General features: G+C 44.1%; 1 protein-coding gene and 1 long non-coding RNA gene across 5 annotated transcripts in view; one reads left to right on the top strand and one right to left on the bottom strand.

The window, feature by feature from the left end:
- Window positions 1–1,300: 1,300 nt before the first annotated feature.
- On the bottom strand, window positions 1,301–10,103 carry LOC115084439. Of its 3 annotated transcripts, none has more exons than XR_003854559.1 (3): window positions 9,740–10,103; window positions 9,081–9,413; window positions 1,301–1,482 (listed from the first exon to the last, which is right to left on the bottom strand). It is a non-coding gene; the product is annotated as an uncharacterized LOC115084439 (long non-coding RNA). The 3 variants fall into 3 exon arrangements; XR_003854558.1 differs by having other exon boundaries at window positions 9,761–10,102; XR_003854557.1 differs by lacking the exon at window positions 9,740–10,103 and having other exon boundaries at window positions 9,081–9,628.
- A 90-nt stretch (window positions 10,104–10,193) lies between these two features.
- CDV3 (CDV3 homolog) overlaps window positions 10,194–18,491 on the top strand; it is a 32,953-nt gene continuing 24,655 nt past the window's right edge. For both annotated transcript variants that reach the window (XM_029589324.1, XM_029589325.1), the window contains exons 1-3: window positions 10,194–10,548; window positions 11,319–11,395; window positions 16,313–16,449. In XM_029589324.1, the coding sequence (XP_029445184.1) occupies window positions 10,333–10,548; window positions 11,319–11,395; window positions 16,313–16,449 (430 nt within the window). In that variant the 5' untranslated portion in view covers window positions 10,194–10,332. The remainder of the gene's footprint in view (window positions 10,549–11,318; window positions 11,396–16,312; window positions 16,450–18,491) is intronic.

Genomic DNA, 18,491 nt, shown 5'->3' on the forward strand with positions numbered 1-18,491 from the left:
ACCACCACACCTCACTAAACTCCTCAGCAAAGCGAGAGAGAGGAAGGAAAACACCGACCACTCTTGCCGAGGGAGGAAGACCTACTAAGAAAGAAATAGAGGAATAAGACCTTCCTGCTCATCTTCACATACTTTTACTCTTTTTTTTTTTTTTTTAACCTGAGCTCAGGCAGTCCTGGCTTAGAGTACAACTGGGTCTCCAGCTACAGGGGGGGAGAGAGCGAAAGCCTTCAGTGAACTTCCCTCGTCTTACAACTGCTTCGCCTATTTTTTTTTTTTATGTCCATGCCTGAAAAAGGCTACTGGACTAAAAGCACTCAACTGAAGGAGGGGCCCATTGGTGTCACCTCAGGCTACAAGCAATGCGATAAAAAAAAATATATTTTTTTTTTACTACAGGCAATCCCCAATAGGAAAATGCATGTCCACCATCTGCTAGAGACGGAGAATACTAGTGGGCTGATGTCGGGGCAGAGCTATGTATCCATGAAGCCAACTTTTACTCTGTCTCCATCTGCTGATAGAGGAACATAACCCACTTGTAGTGACTGGCCTGCTTGAGTGCAGAGGAAGGATTTATTTGTAAGAAATTCAGGGCTACATAGGACTGGCAAAAATGTATTTGGCACAACCAGAAAAAAATTAAATTGGAGGCACTGCAGGAGGTGGAGCCCTCACCAACCCTCCATTATCCTCCACTCTAGCCCTCACGCGGCCTATCAAGGATTAATCACCCAAACTCTTACACACCATTGAATCACTTCCCCAGATCTAACCCAAATATATTTACATCTGCTAAGGGGAAGGAAGGAGTGATTTTTTTGGGCTTCTTTTTTTGCTACATAGCTCCCAATGTTTTCTAAGGAAGGAAAAATACCATTTTTATTTTATTTCCCTCCCATGAAAAATGATGAGAGCTGGCCCACCCCAGCCTGGTTCCCATTACTGTATCGTATTTCCTTGGAATGGAATATGAAAAAAATGTCAGGAATTGCATTGAAAAATGTTCCACTTTGGAGCCATTTCTTATCACTTTTAAAGTATCAAAAATGCTTTCTGCAGCCAAAATCACAACACTCGTGTTTTGAAAGTCAGCCTAGCAGACAGCTTCTGCTACAAATGCATGCCCATGCACGAACCACGAATGCTCCTCCCTATTATGCACATCTCATGCCCATATATTCACATATCTACACTATACCCATCCTACACTCGCAAGCATCATACTTCTTCAGAAAGACACAGCAATCCTGCTCATGCACCATTAAACCTATTCAAAAAAAGACACAGAACGGCAAAGTTAGCTGAAATAAATATTTATTTTGTTTTTGAAAAGAAAATGGTTTTTTTTCCTGCTCCTTTGGGGGTGAGAGGGAAGGAGGTACAAGCTCCCTGGGTTCCTTGGGTGAGGGCTGCTGAGATTTCCTTTGGGGCACCAACTACTACTTTTTGCTACTAGAGAAGCAGCATCTCAGGGTGAGGCTGAAAGAGAGAGAGAGAAAAAAAAAAAAAGGTCAGGCAAGGCTATACTGAGAACACAGAATGCAATAAGAGCCAAAGAAAGAAAAATGCAGCACATTACAACTATACCCACAAAAAAGAAAATTGGTTCTTACCTGCTAATTTTCATTCCTGTAGTACCACTGATCAGTCCAGACTCCTGGGTTTTGCCTCCCTTCCAGCAGATAAAGACAGAGAAAGTTTTGCTGACACCACCACATAACCTGGTGTGCCACCTGCAGTCCCTCAGTATTGACCTGTACCCAAGCCAAGATAGTAATGAGGTTAACAACAAGAAAACAAACATGTTCCGCTGAACGAGCAGTAGGAACTGGAACCTTATAATAGGAAAGATCCTTTCCAACCTTAACGTGAGGAACTAAAACAAAACCTGTGCTATTCTTCAGACTAATTACAACAGATCGAGTGGACTCTCCAATTCTCCCCACATCAACTGGGCAGGGCTCTGGACTGATCTGTGGTACTACAGGAACGAAAATTAGCAGTTAAGAACCAATTTCCCTTTCCCTGTACGTACCCAGATCAGTCCAGACTCCTGGGATGTACCCAAGCTTCCTTAAAAAGGGTGGGAATGTGAGAGTCCCACTCAAAGCACACTTTCATCAAAGCCCATGTCCTCCAGAGCCTGGCTATCTAAACGATAATGTCTGGTGAAAGTGTGTAACGACTTCCAAGTAGCCACTCTACAAACCTCTTGTGGTGAATACTTGTTGACATTCGGCCCAGGATGCCTCCTGTGATCCAGTAGAGTGAGCCCTTAACTCCTCAGGAATAGGACGACCTTGACAGATGTATGCCGAACCTATCGCTTCTTTCAACCACCACGCTATGGTGGACTTTGAAGCCTTATGTCCCTTTATTGCGCCACTCCATGGCACAAAAAGATGATCAGATAGTCAAAAGGTATTAGTGACTTTGAGATATTGCAACAAAGCTCGCTTTACATCGAAGAGTCGCAACTCTCTTGCGTGAGGCGCCGTCGTGTCCAGGTTTGGAAGGCCAGAAATTCTACCAATTGATTCAAGTGAAACGACGATACCACCTTCGGAAGGAAGGAACCGTATGCATAGAGACTCCAGTATCCGTAATCCTCAGAAAAGAACCCCTACATGACAAAGCCTCCTTCTAGCAGAACAAACTGCCATAAAAAAAACGACCTTTAAGTTAAGATCTTTCATAGTTGTCCTAAGTTGCTTGAATGGAGCCACACACATCTCCTTGAGGACCAAGTTAAGGCTCCAGGGGGGATACAACTTCTGCACCGGAGGCCACAAATGCTTCGACCTCAGAGAAAATGCACCACATCTGGATGTGCAGCTAGGGCTGCTCCTTGCATCTTGCCTCCAAGACAACCCAGTGCCGCCAGCTGGACTCTGAGGGAGTTAAAGATTCACAAACCATCTTTGTAAGAAGGACAAAATGTGCGCCACAGATGTTAGAGTATGTTCAACCCCCTGCTCTGTGCACCAAGTCTCAAAATCTTTCCACAACCTCACATAAGTGAGCCGCCTGATCTGAAACTATGGGACCTTGGTAAAGAAGGTTCGGAAGATGGGCAAGACGCAGCGGCACATTCACTACTAGACTGATCAAGTCTGCAAACCATGGCTGTCAAGGCTGCTCTGGCACCACTAGAATCGCCTCTCCCGGATGCATCTCTATTCGCCGCAACACTCTGCCCACCAGCGGCTGTGGCTGAAATATGTACAGGAGAACCCCTGGCGGCCAAGGGAGCACTAAGGCACTGAAGAAGCATGGAGCCTTGGCACTCCTCTGAGTTGCCAATAAGTCCATGTGGGGCATGCCCCACTTGCGATGGATAAGCCGCATTGTTTCCTCTGACAATTCTCACTCCCCAGGATCCAGCTGTTGAAGACTGAGAAGATCTGATTGTATATTGTCTATCCAGACTATTTGAGAAGCCACCAATAATTCCAGATGCTGCTCTGCCCAGTGTATTAACTCCTGGGCTTCCTGAGCCACCACCCAACTCTTGGTACCATCCTATCGGTTGACGTAGCCATGGTTGTCACATTGACCGACCAAATCCTTACCAGCTGCCCACATAAGAGAGGTAGAAAGGCATACAACGCGAACCTCACTTTTCTTGTCTAAGTGATTGATAGACCATGCCGCCTCTTCCACCAGCCCTGTGCTGACTGAGTCTGGCATACAGCTCCCCAACTGGAGAGACTGGCACAGGTGCCGACTACTATCCAACTCAGAACCTCCAAGTTTTTACCCCGACTTAAGTGGTCCCGACCAAGCCACCATGAGAGACACGACCTGGCCATTTCCGTAAGAGGCAGCGGCAGATGAAATTGCTGTGACAACGGATTCCACCGGGAAAGCAACACCCCCTGCAGAGGCCTCATATGAGCAAACGCCCAAAGAACCAATTCCAACATGGAAGCCATAGAACCGAGAACTAGCAGGTAATTCCACACCCTGGGAACTGCACTCTCCAACAAGCTGCAGACCTGCCTCTGCTGTCTGCAAATGTGTTCCTTGGTGAGAAACACTTTCCTAATCCTGGGGTCAAAATGTGCCCCCAGGAAATCCAACATATGAGTAGGGGTAAGCCGACTTTAGACTGATTCACTACCCAACCCAGAGATCTTAACCGCTGCAGAACAAATGCCACTGCTCATCTGCAAAGAACCTCTGACTTTGCTCGAATAAGCCAATCATCCAGATATGGGTGAACTAGAATGCCCTCCTTAGTGAGAGCCACTGCCACTACGACCATCACCTTGATGAAGGCCCTCGGAGCAGTTGCCAACCTGAATGGAAGGGCGCAAAATTGAAAATGTGTCCAGAGAATCATGAACCTCAGGAATCTCTGGTGATCTGGCTGGATCACTATGTGTAAGTACACTTTGGTCAAATCTAGAGAGGCCAAGAACTCTCCTTTGCGCACTGCTACAATTACAAGCAAATGGTCTCCATCTGAAAACGAGGAACTTTGAGAGCCATGTTAACCTTTTTTAAATCCAAAATCAGGCAGAGGGTCGCTTCCTTCTTTGGGACTACAAAATAAATGGAATACTTCCCCATCCCCCGTTCCTCTATGGGGACAAGAACAATGGCTCCCAGCATCTGTAAGCTGTTGATGATTTCCTGTACCACCCTTGTGTTTACGGAAGCACAAAAAGAGACCATAAACAAATCCTTTAGCGGACGAGCACATTCTAAAAGTGCAACCTTGTCTTATCATACCTTAGGACCGATTGGTCCGTTGTGACCCTGGCCCACTCCTTGTAGAAAAGAGTCAACCAACCCCCTATTTATTTTTTATATACTGACATTCAATCTGACATATCACATCAGTTTACATTCAGGTACTGTAGATATTTCCTTATCCCCAGAGGGCTTATAATCTAAGTTCATACCTGAGGCAATGGAGGGTAAAGTGACTTGCCCAAGGTCACAAGGAGCAACAGCAGGACTTGAACCCTGGTCTCTTGGTTCGTAGCCCACTGCTCTAACCACTAGGCTATTCCTCCTCCCTATGACAGGCACCGAGGAGAGGACCAGCTTCGATTCATTGGGTGGACTTGGATCCAGGTGCCCCTTGGCCGGAACAATCTCTGTTCGGCTTTCAGCCTTGAAAGGACTGGTTCTAGAACTGCTACCTCCCAGTGCCTTGTCTCTGGGCTCCTCCCGAAGTCCTATTTTGAAGAAACTGCTGATTCACCCTAAAGCGGGGCTGTGTAGTAAAGGACCCTTTTCCGCCCTTCAGCTTATCCTTCAGCAACCTATACCCTTTATTCTCTCCCAGAAGCTTTACGAGCTCCTCAAAGTCCTCGCCAAAAAGCAGTTTCCCTTTAAAAGGTAATGCTTGAGACTTAGACCAAATGTCTGCCACCTGGCCGAGACTGCTGACATCATAATCCTGGAGGATGTTCTGATGAGGTCATATAACACTTCTGTTCCATAGGTCACCATGGCTTCCAGCTGCTCAGCCTGTTTTGCCTTGGATGCCAACATCGCTTTTTCAGCCTGCAGCTGTTGTACCCAGCACAGACCAGCACGAAGTATAATACTGCTGCAAACCGCAGCACGAATGCCCAGAGCAGACACTTCAAAAATCTTTTTGAGATGGACTTCTAATTTCCTGTCCTTCATATCTTTAAGCGCTGCAGAACTGGCCACTTGGAATGGCTGTTTTCTTCATAACTGCCAACATTGAGGCATCCATCTTTGGCAGCCTCAACCATTTAAGCGTGTCCACCGGTAACTGATATAATTTATCCATTGCTCTACCAACCTTCAAATCGGTCTCTGAAGTATCCCACTCCCTAATTACTAACTTCTTCACAGATTTATGGAAAGGGAAGGCTTTCGCTGGACCTCTTAAGCCATCCATGACTGGGTCCACCTCTTCCTGATCAGATTCTTTTTGCGGAACCTTAATTCCCAGCTTCTTAAGGACACAAGGAATCAGGGGCAATTCTTCCCTGTGGAAAAGACAAACTACCTTCAGATCATCCCCTTCAACAGTTGGGGCTTGACCACACCCCTTGTCCAGATCTTGTCCCTCCAGAGAACAATCGGCCCCAGGAGGGTCTTCTACTGGAGACTCCCTGTCCTCCAACGTCCCCGTGGCCTCGTCCGCAGCATCTGAATGTGCGGCCTTACCGAATCCTGGTCACACCACTGGTCCGCAAAATTTTGGACCTCTTCCTAGGCCACAGACCCTGTGAACCCTCTTGCCTGGAAAAACTTCACCCTGCAGCCTTCCTGGCAAGATATGCCTTGTGCAGCAGAACAAAATCGGAAGAAAAAACTGCAGGATCATCAGGATCCTCCCCCAGGAGCTCCTCATCTACCTCTGACAGAGGTTCCCGGGCCCCCCAGATCCTCCAAAGGACTCAGATCGGCTGAGGACAGCAGTGGTGGGAGATCCCCCTCCCCCCCCCCCCCCCCAGCTTCAGAGGCAGCCATGTAGGAAGCCAAAATGGTCACAGTTCCCACACTAGCCGGGAAGGGGCCTGCTGCCATGCCAGCATCACCCGCAAGCCCTGTGGTCTCCAGTGCCTCCCCAGCTCTTTTTCAAGTGTTCCTGTGCTGCCCTCTCCCCAGGAGAGGCAGCAGGAACAACTGGATTGGGGCAGGTGTGCGTGCACATTGCTGCAAGCGGAGCAGCACTGGCTGGCATGAGGCATAGTCCCTGCCGGCTCAACTGCACGCACCGACAGCCACTCAGTGGCCGCCGAAGAAGAAAGCCATCATAGCCTTGTACTGCCTGGCTGCTGCGATCTGCCCCTCTGGTCAAGCAATGCAACAAACAAGAGACCCTCTTTTTTTTTTTAAACTTTAAAACTTTGAAGACACTTTCCCTTGAAGATGGCAGCAGGTTCCAGCCATCCTCCTGGGAGTGAGGGAACTGGTTCCACCAGTTATCTACCCCTGCGGCAAAAGGACAGAGCCAAATAAGGGCCCCCAACCTCCTGCTCGTCCACCTCAGGACCAAAAGGGATGGTCCCACCAGGACTTGCCAATCTTCTGGAAGGAAATCCTCTTCTTTCCTTTTCCCTTTTTTTTTTTTTTTAAACTACTTTCCAGACTGCAGGTGTTGTACCTCTACCATCTGCTGGAGACAGAGAACTACAGGTCAATACTGAGGGACTACAGGTGACATCTGGTTATGTGGCAGTATCAGCAAAACTGTCTCTGTTTCCATCTGCTGGGAGGCAAAACGCAGGAGTCTGAACTGATCTGGGTACGTACAGGGAAAAGGAGTCTCTCATCTGTTTAAACAAAACCCCTGGACATATATACACTGGTAGCAACCCTGAACTGAGGACTCAAGGTCCCTACAGAGGCAACTGCACGGTCTGTGCAATCCAGGGAAGAAAGTAACTTACAAAGGGAAAACAATTAAACAGGTGAGTGTGGAATACTAATGAAAAAGTAGAATACACCAAAAATGAAATGCATATAAATAAACTAAGGTCTTTCATTTTCATGGGTCTATTTTTTTTCCCTGAGAATTTCAGTGATTATTACAGCAACAAAAATGAGAGAAAAACAATGAAAAATAACCCAGCATTTTTCAGAGTAAATATGCAGGTTCATTTTTGTGGATGGTATTCTTGTGAGACCTCCTGCCAGGAATGAAATTGCTTGAGGCGATGCCAGTATGACACAGGATGTGGGTGGACAATTCTATACAGAGGTGGGAGAGGGAAGGGGACAGTGGAATAGAAAAAGCAGAGGACCGTCATAAATTATGCTGCACGGTTTTATAAAACCTGAGATTTGTTTACACTGAAAATGAAAGGGCTTAAAGGTAATAAATTGCAGACACATGACAAACACTAGTAACTGAACAGAGAACACACACAATGGACAGAGATACAAGCAGCAGACATGCATTGTGGAAAAGCTGAACTAAATGGCACACAAAAAGAAAACACTAGAATACAGCATCTGCCAGTCAATATACTAGACAGTCATGAATACCACATGAAAATATACTTAAGAGCCACACAAACAGTTATGCTGTACCAGTCATAGCTAGTTCAACTATTTGTACACCCATATGCCTTCCACAAGTCACAAGGGGGGGCATCCTATGTTCACAAACTGCCCCTCCTGTGACCTGCAAGAGAGGGCACCCCACTATGACCCTTGAAAGGGCAACAGGATCCTCATAACTCTGCCCCCTCTATTAATATACTACTGCTGGTGAAACTGCCTGGAGTTCTACAGAACAGGTGACAGAAATGGAGCCCTTGTGTGAAAGAGCCAAGGTTCCATTGCCCAGTGCCCCTAGCTTTGCTGTCCTGTGTTGAAATGTGGTAGAGAGTGATGAAATAAGAGGACATAAAAGGAACACAGGAGTTGAGTACTAGCCAATTTGTGAAAAAGAAAGGTACATAGCCAGCATACTACCAATGCTATTTACTAATAAGCAAGACAATTGTCATTCAGTAAAGTCAGACTTCAGATTGTTCACAGTGGTCCTGCTCCAGCTAGCTCCACCATAATAGCTACATGGCCCTTTTCACCTTTGGACCTCGGATCATCTATAGCTCTCCTGCTGGCTCTACAGCTCTTCGGTCCATGCCACCTCTGGCAGGCCTGGGACCCACCTACTGTAGCTCTTTTCCACTGTAGTGCCTCTGCTCCTTTTGGCTTCAAACTCTGCTCTTCTTTCCTGATCTGGAACACCCAACAATCAGTCCTTTACCTCATCCCAGCAACTTTAGTCTGCTTTTGTTGGGATAGCAAGAACTGACTGGTACCATCAGCTTCCTTGTGTTGCCTCAGATGAACAAGGCATGTACGGAGGTCTGTCTTTTATTCTTTTTTTGGTTAGAGGCAGTCTTAATATGGAAAGATATTCATTAAGAGGTCTAAGCGGCCGATTTGGAGATAGGGATGTGGAGCAGTCAGGGACCAGCTGATCTAATTCAGGGCCAATTCTCGCAAATCAGGAACATTTGGTAATCCTAACTAGTTGACATCCCAAGTCTTTGCTATTACTATTGATTTTTGCTACAAAACCGGGACTGGAGACAGTGTAGCCGACGGGCAACATGCATACATACACAAGCAGGATGACAGCCGAGTCACAACCAGGCAGTGGTGCAGCAATGATCATTTGGACCGTGGTGCGACACCAGTGCAGGTCCCCTCTGCAGATGCGTTCCGAGCTGAGTAAGGGGAAGAAGAAGGGCCCCGCTTGCCTTCTTTGCTCAAGGGGTACTTGTACACCTCGATTTCAGGGCACGTGGTTCCCACACTATAGGTGCTGCGTGGACTCTGGCTGGTCGAATAAATCCTGGCGAGGCCCTCATGCACCTCTTCAATCTCAATGCAGTTGCACCAGTAAGCCTATTCCGTAGCTCCACCATTGCAGCCAGATGCTGAACCAACTCCAGCTACAAATATCACAATGCACCGGAACAAAAGGTCAAAAACCAGATCGACCGGAAACTGCCCTGAAGATGGGTCTGATAACCACTCTGAATCTACCAAATTGATAGACGTGCGTGCACGCGCCTCCGGCTTAAAACCCACAATCATGCCCCCCACCCCTCACACACACATGCGCGTCACAGCAAGTAAACGCGCCCTTCTAATTATCCTTTCGACGCATGCGTGCTGTAGCACACCAATGTTTTCTCAACCAAGCTTACGTTGTCATTTACCATGCCGGCCGTGTTACGTCAAAAGGTACGTAAATGGATTAGAGAAAATGGCGTACACGTCACCAACAATCACGCACCACCTCTGAAAAGCTTTTATTGGCCGCCAAAGTTATTCCTCGCGTCCGGTTGTCCACTTCTCTTTCTTTCTCGCCCGTCGAGGCCCCGCCCCGTCCTGGTCTGCGTCGTAGCGCCGCGCCTGCGCGCGCCCCCAGACCGGCGACGCCCTTTCGTGAGCCTGCGCTCGGCGTCCTCATAAGCCAGCAGGTTTGAACGTCAGACACTTGCCCGTGCGTGTCTTCCTGCGCGGCCCGCTGTCAGGCGGCGTGGAGTTCCGAGCGAACGTTGGAACGCGTGAAAGTAATTCAGCTGCGCACTGAGTTCTCGGAGCGCGCGCAGGAGTGACTGTACCACCCGTGGGCACGCACGCGCGCGCGCTGGGAGGAGTGTGAGGCGGCGCAGAACCCTCACTTCCTCGCACGGCTCCCGGTCCTCGCAGGGGGGGGGGGTGTCATTTTTTTTTTCCGCCCTTCCGGTAGAGTGTAGCGTGGGTCGGACAGAAGGGAGGCGCGCGCCGGCGGTGTCAGTTCGGGCCGGAGAAGGGGGGGAAAAAAGAGAACGCGCGCGGGTGGCGTCCCACCGCGGAGGCGCCATGGCGGAACCTGAGGAGAGGAGCTTGGACGACTTCTTTGCCAAGAGGGACAAGAAGAAGAAAAAGGACAAAGCGGCAGGCGGCGGAGGAGGGGGCCGCAACCCCGGCGGGAACCGCCCGCCCGAAGGCCCCGTGCTCCCCAGCAAGCAGAGCAGCAAAGTGGCCCGCAAGGAGAAGTCGGTGAAGACCGACAACCTGGACACGCAGCAGGAGAAGGTGAGGGCGGCGGGCGAGAGCTCCTTTTCCCCCCCGGGTTGCAGGCAGATAGCTTTCTGCTGATGATCGGAAGTGTGAACCGCCTAATGCTGCTGCCGGGGACTTCCCTAGCCTACAAGTGTGTGCAGAGCACGCTTTTAACCATTCGTTCTAACTTTATTTTCTTTATTGGTTTCCCGCAAATCCACCAAAATATCAATGGTGCTTACAACTTTCAATGGGAAGAATTTATTATGGGGGCTAAACTGGAATTCCTAATCGTAAAAAAAAAACTTAAGGTGTGTGTGCGGGAAGGCAGAAGTGTATTAATGTAAGATTAATTTTTTCCTTTCAGTATTAATTTTGTGCCTTTACTGTTTGTTACTGGTTTGATCTCTAGGGCCTGCGCATAAAGTCAACAGGACTACATTAAATTCTTCAAAGTAGCAGCGTCTTTTATTTAATGGGACTTTTCCCTATTGTCTTATTTTTTTTTTTTTTTTGTAGTTTGATATTTGAAATAAAAGGTTTACTACTTTGGATTATCTCTTGTTTGAAGGTGTGACTGCAACTTGGGGTAGTGCAGCCAGTTTGCTTATTTGTAAAAGCTGAGTGGGTTTTCAAAAAATTCAAAGAATCATAAATTCCTATCTTAAATCGGTTAAGTCGTGGAATTGTTTTCACATTAGCCTTTATGGTATTCAAAGTTTCGTAAGAATAGTTTATTACAAAAGGCAGACTATAAATAGAAATGTTTATTTTAAGATATTGATAATACTTTTTTATTGTAGGAAGATGATGAATGGAAGGAATTTGAGCAAAAAGAAGTCGACTATAGTGGTCTTAGAATTCAGTCTTTACAAATAAGGTAAAGAATGTTTAGTAGTCTTAACATTTTGCTGTCTTAAGAGTAGCTGGGGTGCTGATTTTGGGATTAAAATACAAACTAGCATAGGGTGAGCTACCTACAAACATCTGTATTTAGGGAAAAATTAAGTAATATTGGGAATCTTCTATATTCAGGCTAAATTTATTAGAATGATGCATGTACATGAGCATTGTTTACAAGTACAAATGTTTTTTGGGTATGGGATTCAGGGGCAAGTGAGAATTTTTTTATGTAACTTCTTTTTACATAACAGTAAAAAGAATATGTACAATCACTAGGTGTGGTTTTCAGGATTTAGTGCATGATACCTTTCCAACTGGAAAAGAGAAAATATTACAAACTAATTGCAACTATAAATTGAAGTACAGGAAGATAACTCTGAAGGCTAAATGCCTACAATGAGGTGGGAGAGCAGAATTTGAATTTGATTCAGCTTTTCTTTTGCCTAATAGTCCATAACTGCATGCAATATAGATGTGCTTATTTTTTATAATCTGCAGTTCCATTAAATATGTTCAGTGTGGACTAGTTAGTACATTGTGTTAATCATCAAACAATACATTGCACAGCAGTCAGATTTAAAAACAAGGTACACTAAAAATAAAATATTTGATTAAAAGCTTGTGTAAACCATGCTTTCACTCTTTTCCTAAATGTATAGTCTTTTATATCCAGCTTAGTTTCTTCAGTAAAACTTTTAAGAGTGCTGGGGAAAGTTTATTTGGAGTAGGATCTTAAGTGGGTTATTAAATGATGAACACCATAGTTGTGAATACTGAATAAAGGCAAAAATTAACGTAACTTTTGTAGATTACATACATTAGTCATTGCAAAATAAAATGTTTACTTTTGTCTAGAAACTATTTACAGTATACTATTGATAGTACTTCTTTACCAGTTATCCAAAATCCCTGCAGTGTTTTATGTTCAATCCTGCAGATTAACACCATTTTTCTGACTTAGAACTGTTTTAATTGCGTATACAATATTGAAATATCTTCATGATCCTCGAATGCATGGCAAGTACTGCCTAAGCCTTTGGAGTGAGTCCCATGTTTACAATTGAATGTACACTGGAAAATCTATCCAGTGGTTACTGACAATTAGAATGAACTCGAATTCTGAAGCATGAACTCTGTCTTAAGAGTACTGTGAAATGGTATTTTTTTTTGTATCAGGTTTTAGTTATAGGTTTAGTTTATCTGATCAGAAGCTTCTTTCAAGCTTTATAGCATCTTCATACTTTTTTTTTCAATTGTTTAAAGATGTTCAAACTGGTCAGTCCTTCTTCTTACTGTGTGTAAGGAGAACACTGAAGCCTTCTGTTAAGTTTTTGTTGACAACTTCATTCTCCCTGTGGCAGTGCTTTCAAATCCAGTTGGAGGGCCACAAATCTTTTTCTTGTTTAAGAAATTCTCAGTTTTGCATGCATCTGCTTAAGATTCTTACATAAGCTTTTTTTTTCTCAAAAAAACTGGTTTGCAACCCTTGACAATTGGACTTGTCATATCCCTATCATATCATACCAGTTGCCTATTTTCCTTCATATCACAGAATTCACTGAAACCTTTTAACATCGCATTACTTTCCCCACAACTAAGGATTCTCTGCACTTATCCCATACTTACATTTTGATTTTTTTCTTTTACAATTTCCACTAGGAGACTTGCATGTATCTACTATTCTTCCTGTAAAGAAGTTATTGCAGCCCTTGTTGCACCATTCAATTTTTGTGAGCTCAGTTACCCAACTTGTAAAGATGAAGAAAAAAAAAGTATGTGAAGGTTATTTTGGCCCTGGTAACTCTTTTATATTGAAATAAGACAAAACACATATTTAGTTCTGTCCAAGGTAGTATGGAAGTTCTACCTTAGTTGCCTTTCTAAAGTAATCACTCCACTGGGGAAAAACTGACCACTCTTTGAACATCATAGCACTGCTCTTATATCTGCAATAGATTAACGTTCCTTCAACTTTTAAAATAAAATTGTATATTCTCACCTACAAAATCATGGCAGGTGTTTCTCCTAAATTAGTCTGCGCTGGTGAGTATGAACCCAGTCAAACCTTTAAAATCACTGGGGAAAGCAACTTTGTCAATTTTTGTTTGGAAATCTGCAATGGATTTATGATAGCCCTACCATATTTTATTAAATTTGACTGCTTTATTGCTACTCACAAGACCATTAAAATATGGCTTGATCATCTCCCTCAAGATTTTGTTCTGAATCAGACTATTTAGGGTTGTCACCTTTTTTTTTTGTGTGAACTTGTAAAAGTCTTTAGTTACGTTAAGCATTATGCATTTTACAAATACAATTAACATCCCAGACAATACAATGAAACAAGATGAGTTTTCTAAGTCTCCATGAAGTACCGAAATCAGTACACTCAAAAGCAAGTATTTAGGATTGGGCTATAAATCTACTAAATGTGTCGAATACAGTGCATTCAGGAAGTATTCAGACCCTTTCACTTTTCCCACATTTTATTACATTAATCTTAATCTAAAATGTATTTTTCCCTTCCTCAGTATACACACTATACCCCATAATGACAAAGCAAATTCAGGTTTGTAGAAAATTGTACAAATAAAAAAAAATCTGAAATCACATTTATATAAGTATTCAAACCTTTTGCAATGAAACTCAAAAGTTGAGCTAAGGAGCATCCTGTTTCAATAGATCATCCTTGATGTTTCTTCAATATGACCTGGAGTCCACCGTGGTAAATTCAATTGATTGGACATGATTTGGTATTTGGGTACTTGCCAGGTTCTTGTGGTCTGGTTTGGCCTCTGTTGGAAATAGGATGCTGGGCTTGATAGACCCTTGGTCTGACCCAGTATGGCAATTTATGTTCTTATGGAAAAGTGCACAATGTCTAGATTAGGACCCACAGTTGACAGTGCATGTCAGAGCAAAATCAGATAAAATCGAAGGAATTATCTGATCTTCAGGACAGGATTGTGTTGAGGCACAGATCTGGGGAAGGGTACAAAAAATTGCTGTCACATTAAAGGTCCTGAAGAACAGTGACTTCCATCATTCTTAAATGGAAGAAGTTCAGAACCACCAGGATTCTTCCCAGAGCTGGCTGCTTGCCCAAACTTAGTAATCAGGTAAGAAGAGTCTTGGTCAGGGTGGTGACCAAGAACCTGATGGTCACTCTGACAGAGCAGTAGAGTTCTGCTGTGTAGATGAGAGAACCTTTCAGAAGGACAACCATCTCTGCAGCACTCCTCCAATCAGGCCCTTATGGTAGTGGCCAGACGGAAACTGCTACTCAGTAAAAGGCACATGACAGCCTGTTTGGAGTTTGCCAAAAGGCACTTAAAGTTCTCTAAGCATTAGAAACAAGATTCTCTGGTCTGATGAAACCAAGATTGAATCCTTTGGCCTGAATGCCAAGCATCATGTCTGGAGGAAACCAGGCATCACTTATCACCTAGTAAATACCATCCTTATGGTGACCAGCTGCAGGAACTGGGAGACTAGTCAGGATTGAGGGAGAGATGAATGGAGCAAAGTATAGCGTTCCTTGATGAAAACCTGCTTCAGAGTGCGGTGGACCTGAGACTGGGGTGAAGAGTCACCTTCAACAGGACAATGATCCTAAGCATACAGCCAAGACCATGCAGGAGTGGCTGCGGGACAAGTCTGTGAAATGTCCTTGACAGGCCCAGCCAGAGTTTGGATTTGAACCGGAGAGACCTGAAAATAGCTGTACATTGATGCTTCCCATCCAACCTGACAGCTTGAGAGGATCTGTATAGAAAAGAGGGAGAATCTCCAGATGTGCTAAGACTGTAGTCATGCCCAAGAAGACTTGAGGCTGTAATCACTGCAAAAGGTGCCTCAACAAAAGTACGGAGTAAAAAAGGCTCTAAATACTTATGTAAAATGTGAATTTTAGTTTATTTTTAATTTGCACAAATTTCTACGAACCTGATTTTGCTTTGTCATTACATTGTGTACATTTAAGGGGAAAATGCATATTAATTTTAGAGTAATGCTGTAATGTAACAATGTGGAAAGTGAAGGGGGTCTGAATGCACTGTACACTAACTGGCATGCAGACTTTCTTCTGTTTTTGCCTTGGCATTCTTAAGTTGGAAGGGCAAGTCAGTCTATGCTAATATTGTTTGCATGCTGGAAATCAGTCCATTCAGAAAATACTGCTTAGGACAGGGATCTCAAATCAGTCTTGGGGTCTTCAAAGCAGGAACAGGAAAAGTTTGATCTCATCTACTCAACCACCACTCAGTAGTGCAAGAATTTTAGGAATCTTAAAAGAATTGGAGAAACTGCTTCCAAATTAGCATAACAGATTACATGACCCATCATTCTAATAGAATGCTGTCTTTGGAGAAATAAAGCACCAAACTAAAACTGTAGGCCATTGATCTAATTTTCAATCTATCTGGTTTTTACCTTATATCTTCACTAGTGCCCACTGCTATTGTAATTGCTTACCAGTCCCCTACTTTAGCTTAGTTTCATTACCATCGAATATCAGAGCAGCAGATGTCCAACTGCTATGCCACAGGATTATCAGGATGGCACGTATTGGTTTCATCTAGGTTCGCACCATGTGTAAGTAGGGAGGGCAGGGTTTTGGGTATCGAGGTTCACGGGTTGTCATGGGAGTTTTAAGGAGTGGAAAATGCAGAGATTGGTCTCCAGTTGTGTGGTCAGTCTGGCAATTCTACATTTGCAGTTAACTGCCTTTACAAAATGTGATGAGAACATTCTTTACTCAGACTAACCCTAGACACAACTTAACCTTCCAGTGAAACTTTTTTTTTTTTTTTGGTAAGCTTCATTTTTAAGCTATATTGTCTAATGGGCATGAAATGTGAACAGGTGTTTGAAGTACAATTTCTTTGATTAATAGCAATGAAAAGGAGGAGGATGAAAACGAAAAGCGAGAACAAGAAGGTGGTGAGTGGGAAGAGACTGGGAGTGGTGGTGTTGAGAAATCATCTGGCCCATGGAACAAAGCCGCTCCTGCTCCAGCACCTGCAGCTATTGGTAATATTGGTACTAACAGTTGAATTGAGAACTTATTCCTCTTACAAAGCCTATTTCTGTAGTAAATATTTCTTGGTTTTGATTATACAAAGAAATTAACTTAAAGGGATAATTTACTTATTCCAAAACTTTTCATAATTTATATACACTATTAATCATGATGTCCAGATATTACCACAAACTTGGAGTCATCAAATTTCCATGTTTTTTTCTTTGACAGACTTTAAGATATTGTAATATATGAGAAAAGAGGTTTCAGACTCGACACTCATTTTGACATTTTATTGGTGCAAGAGTTCTGGGCCTGAATTTAGATTAATGTGAGCCAAATTTGTCTCCTGATTTGGCACAATTGTAATGGCTAGGGAAGGGATGGTATTTTGTCAACAGCTGTTTTACTGTTGAAGGTGCAAATATATCAGTAAATAATTTGATTTCTACTATAGAACATGGCTTGATATCTAATCTGGCTGTGGGGGGAGGGGTTGTATAGATTACAAAATATTTTTATGTGCAGTTTAAATTTAGTGAATACTAACTTATCTGGAAGGGTGCGACCATATTGTAAAACATAGTTTAGCCAACGGTACCACAAAGATTGCAGTTAGAAAATATATCCCAAGTTTATCAGAACTGTAGTTGGTTGTAGTGTTTCTACCAAGTTAGAAAATGCAAGTTATCTTGTAAGATTTTGGGTTTTTTGTTTTTTCCACAGAATACATTCCATTAATCCTTCTATATGCATGGCATATGATTGCTTAGCTTGTTTGGTAGCTCAATTACAGCTGTGGCCTGCATTCCGTTGGTGTTCTCCTGAGTAGAAGCAACCTACTTCCTGCACAATTGAGGCCAATAACTGCAAAACTAATTGAAAGTTAAACATGCCCCTCTTTGTTTTGACAAATTTTCACATTTGCGAATGCTGTGGAACGGTTTTCTCCCAGGTCAAGCAGGATGGTAGTCCTCACATCGGTGACATCACTGAATGGAGCCCTATCACGGAAAACATTTGTCAAACTTTCTAGTAAAGTTTGACTGGCGCACTGAGCATGCCATGATCCCGGTGTCCACAGGGGTCTCCCTTCAGTCTCTTTTTTTTTTCGTGCTGCAGTTTGCCTTGCTGTTAGGAGCTCTGAGATTTTTTCTCACGGAAACACTAAGTTTTACTTCACAAATAATTTTTCCCTGCTTGGGTCTCTCTCTTTTCGTGTACATTTCATCGACACTTAGTGAGTACTATGCCCTGTTCTTAGGTTGGTTCCTGTCACCTCACTAATGGCTCCTCCGGATTACCAACCGAATTGCGGCAGCCTTTCTCCCTATGTCTATCACCTTTGGTCAGCCCCACGATGCCTGCAAGTGTCCTCCCTGCGATCCTCCACCAGGTTCATCGGGGCTAGAAGGATAGGGACATCCACGGTTCCCATTGCCACCAGGGCCACTGTTGATGCCATTGATTCCCTCTGTGCCCACGTCTATGCCGTCGATACTACCGAAGCACCTAAATCAATGCCCTCGACTAAACGAAACGCTTTATACTTCAGGTTCTAAATCAGAACCCTGTGTAATCCTTGGGTGATAAACAGTGCCAGGAGCAGTGAAGGCACGGTGACAAGTCTGTCACCAGTTGCCATCCAGGACATCGGTGGCATCTTACTCGGTGCTGCAGAATGACCGGGCTCAGCACAGAGGAAAACATCACTACTGCCACTGTAAACAACCGTCGCCAATGCCGTGCTGGACAATGACCGGGCTGACCTCTGAGGGAAACAGCACGATGTGGTTCCACTGATACAGAACACAGCTGCAAGAATCCTCACAGGAGCAAAAAAGCATGACCACATCACCCCCAACACTTATTTCACTTCATTGGCTACCAATAAGATACAGGATTGAATACAAAGTCCTATCCATCCTATATAAAATTATATATGAAGAACAAGAAAATTGGCTAAGCCCCTACATACATCTACATACCCCAAGCAGAAACCTTAGATCAGCAAATAAGGGACTTCTGAAAATACCACCAGCACACTCAAATC

This window comes from Rhinatrema bivittatum, chromosome 2, assembly GCF_901001135.1.
Source record: "Rhinatrema bivittatum chromosome 2, aRhiBiv1.1, whole genome shotgun sequence".
NCBI lineage: Eukaryota > Metazoa > Chordata > Amphibia > Gymnophiona > Rhinatrematidae > Rhinatrema > Rhinatrema bivittatum.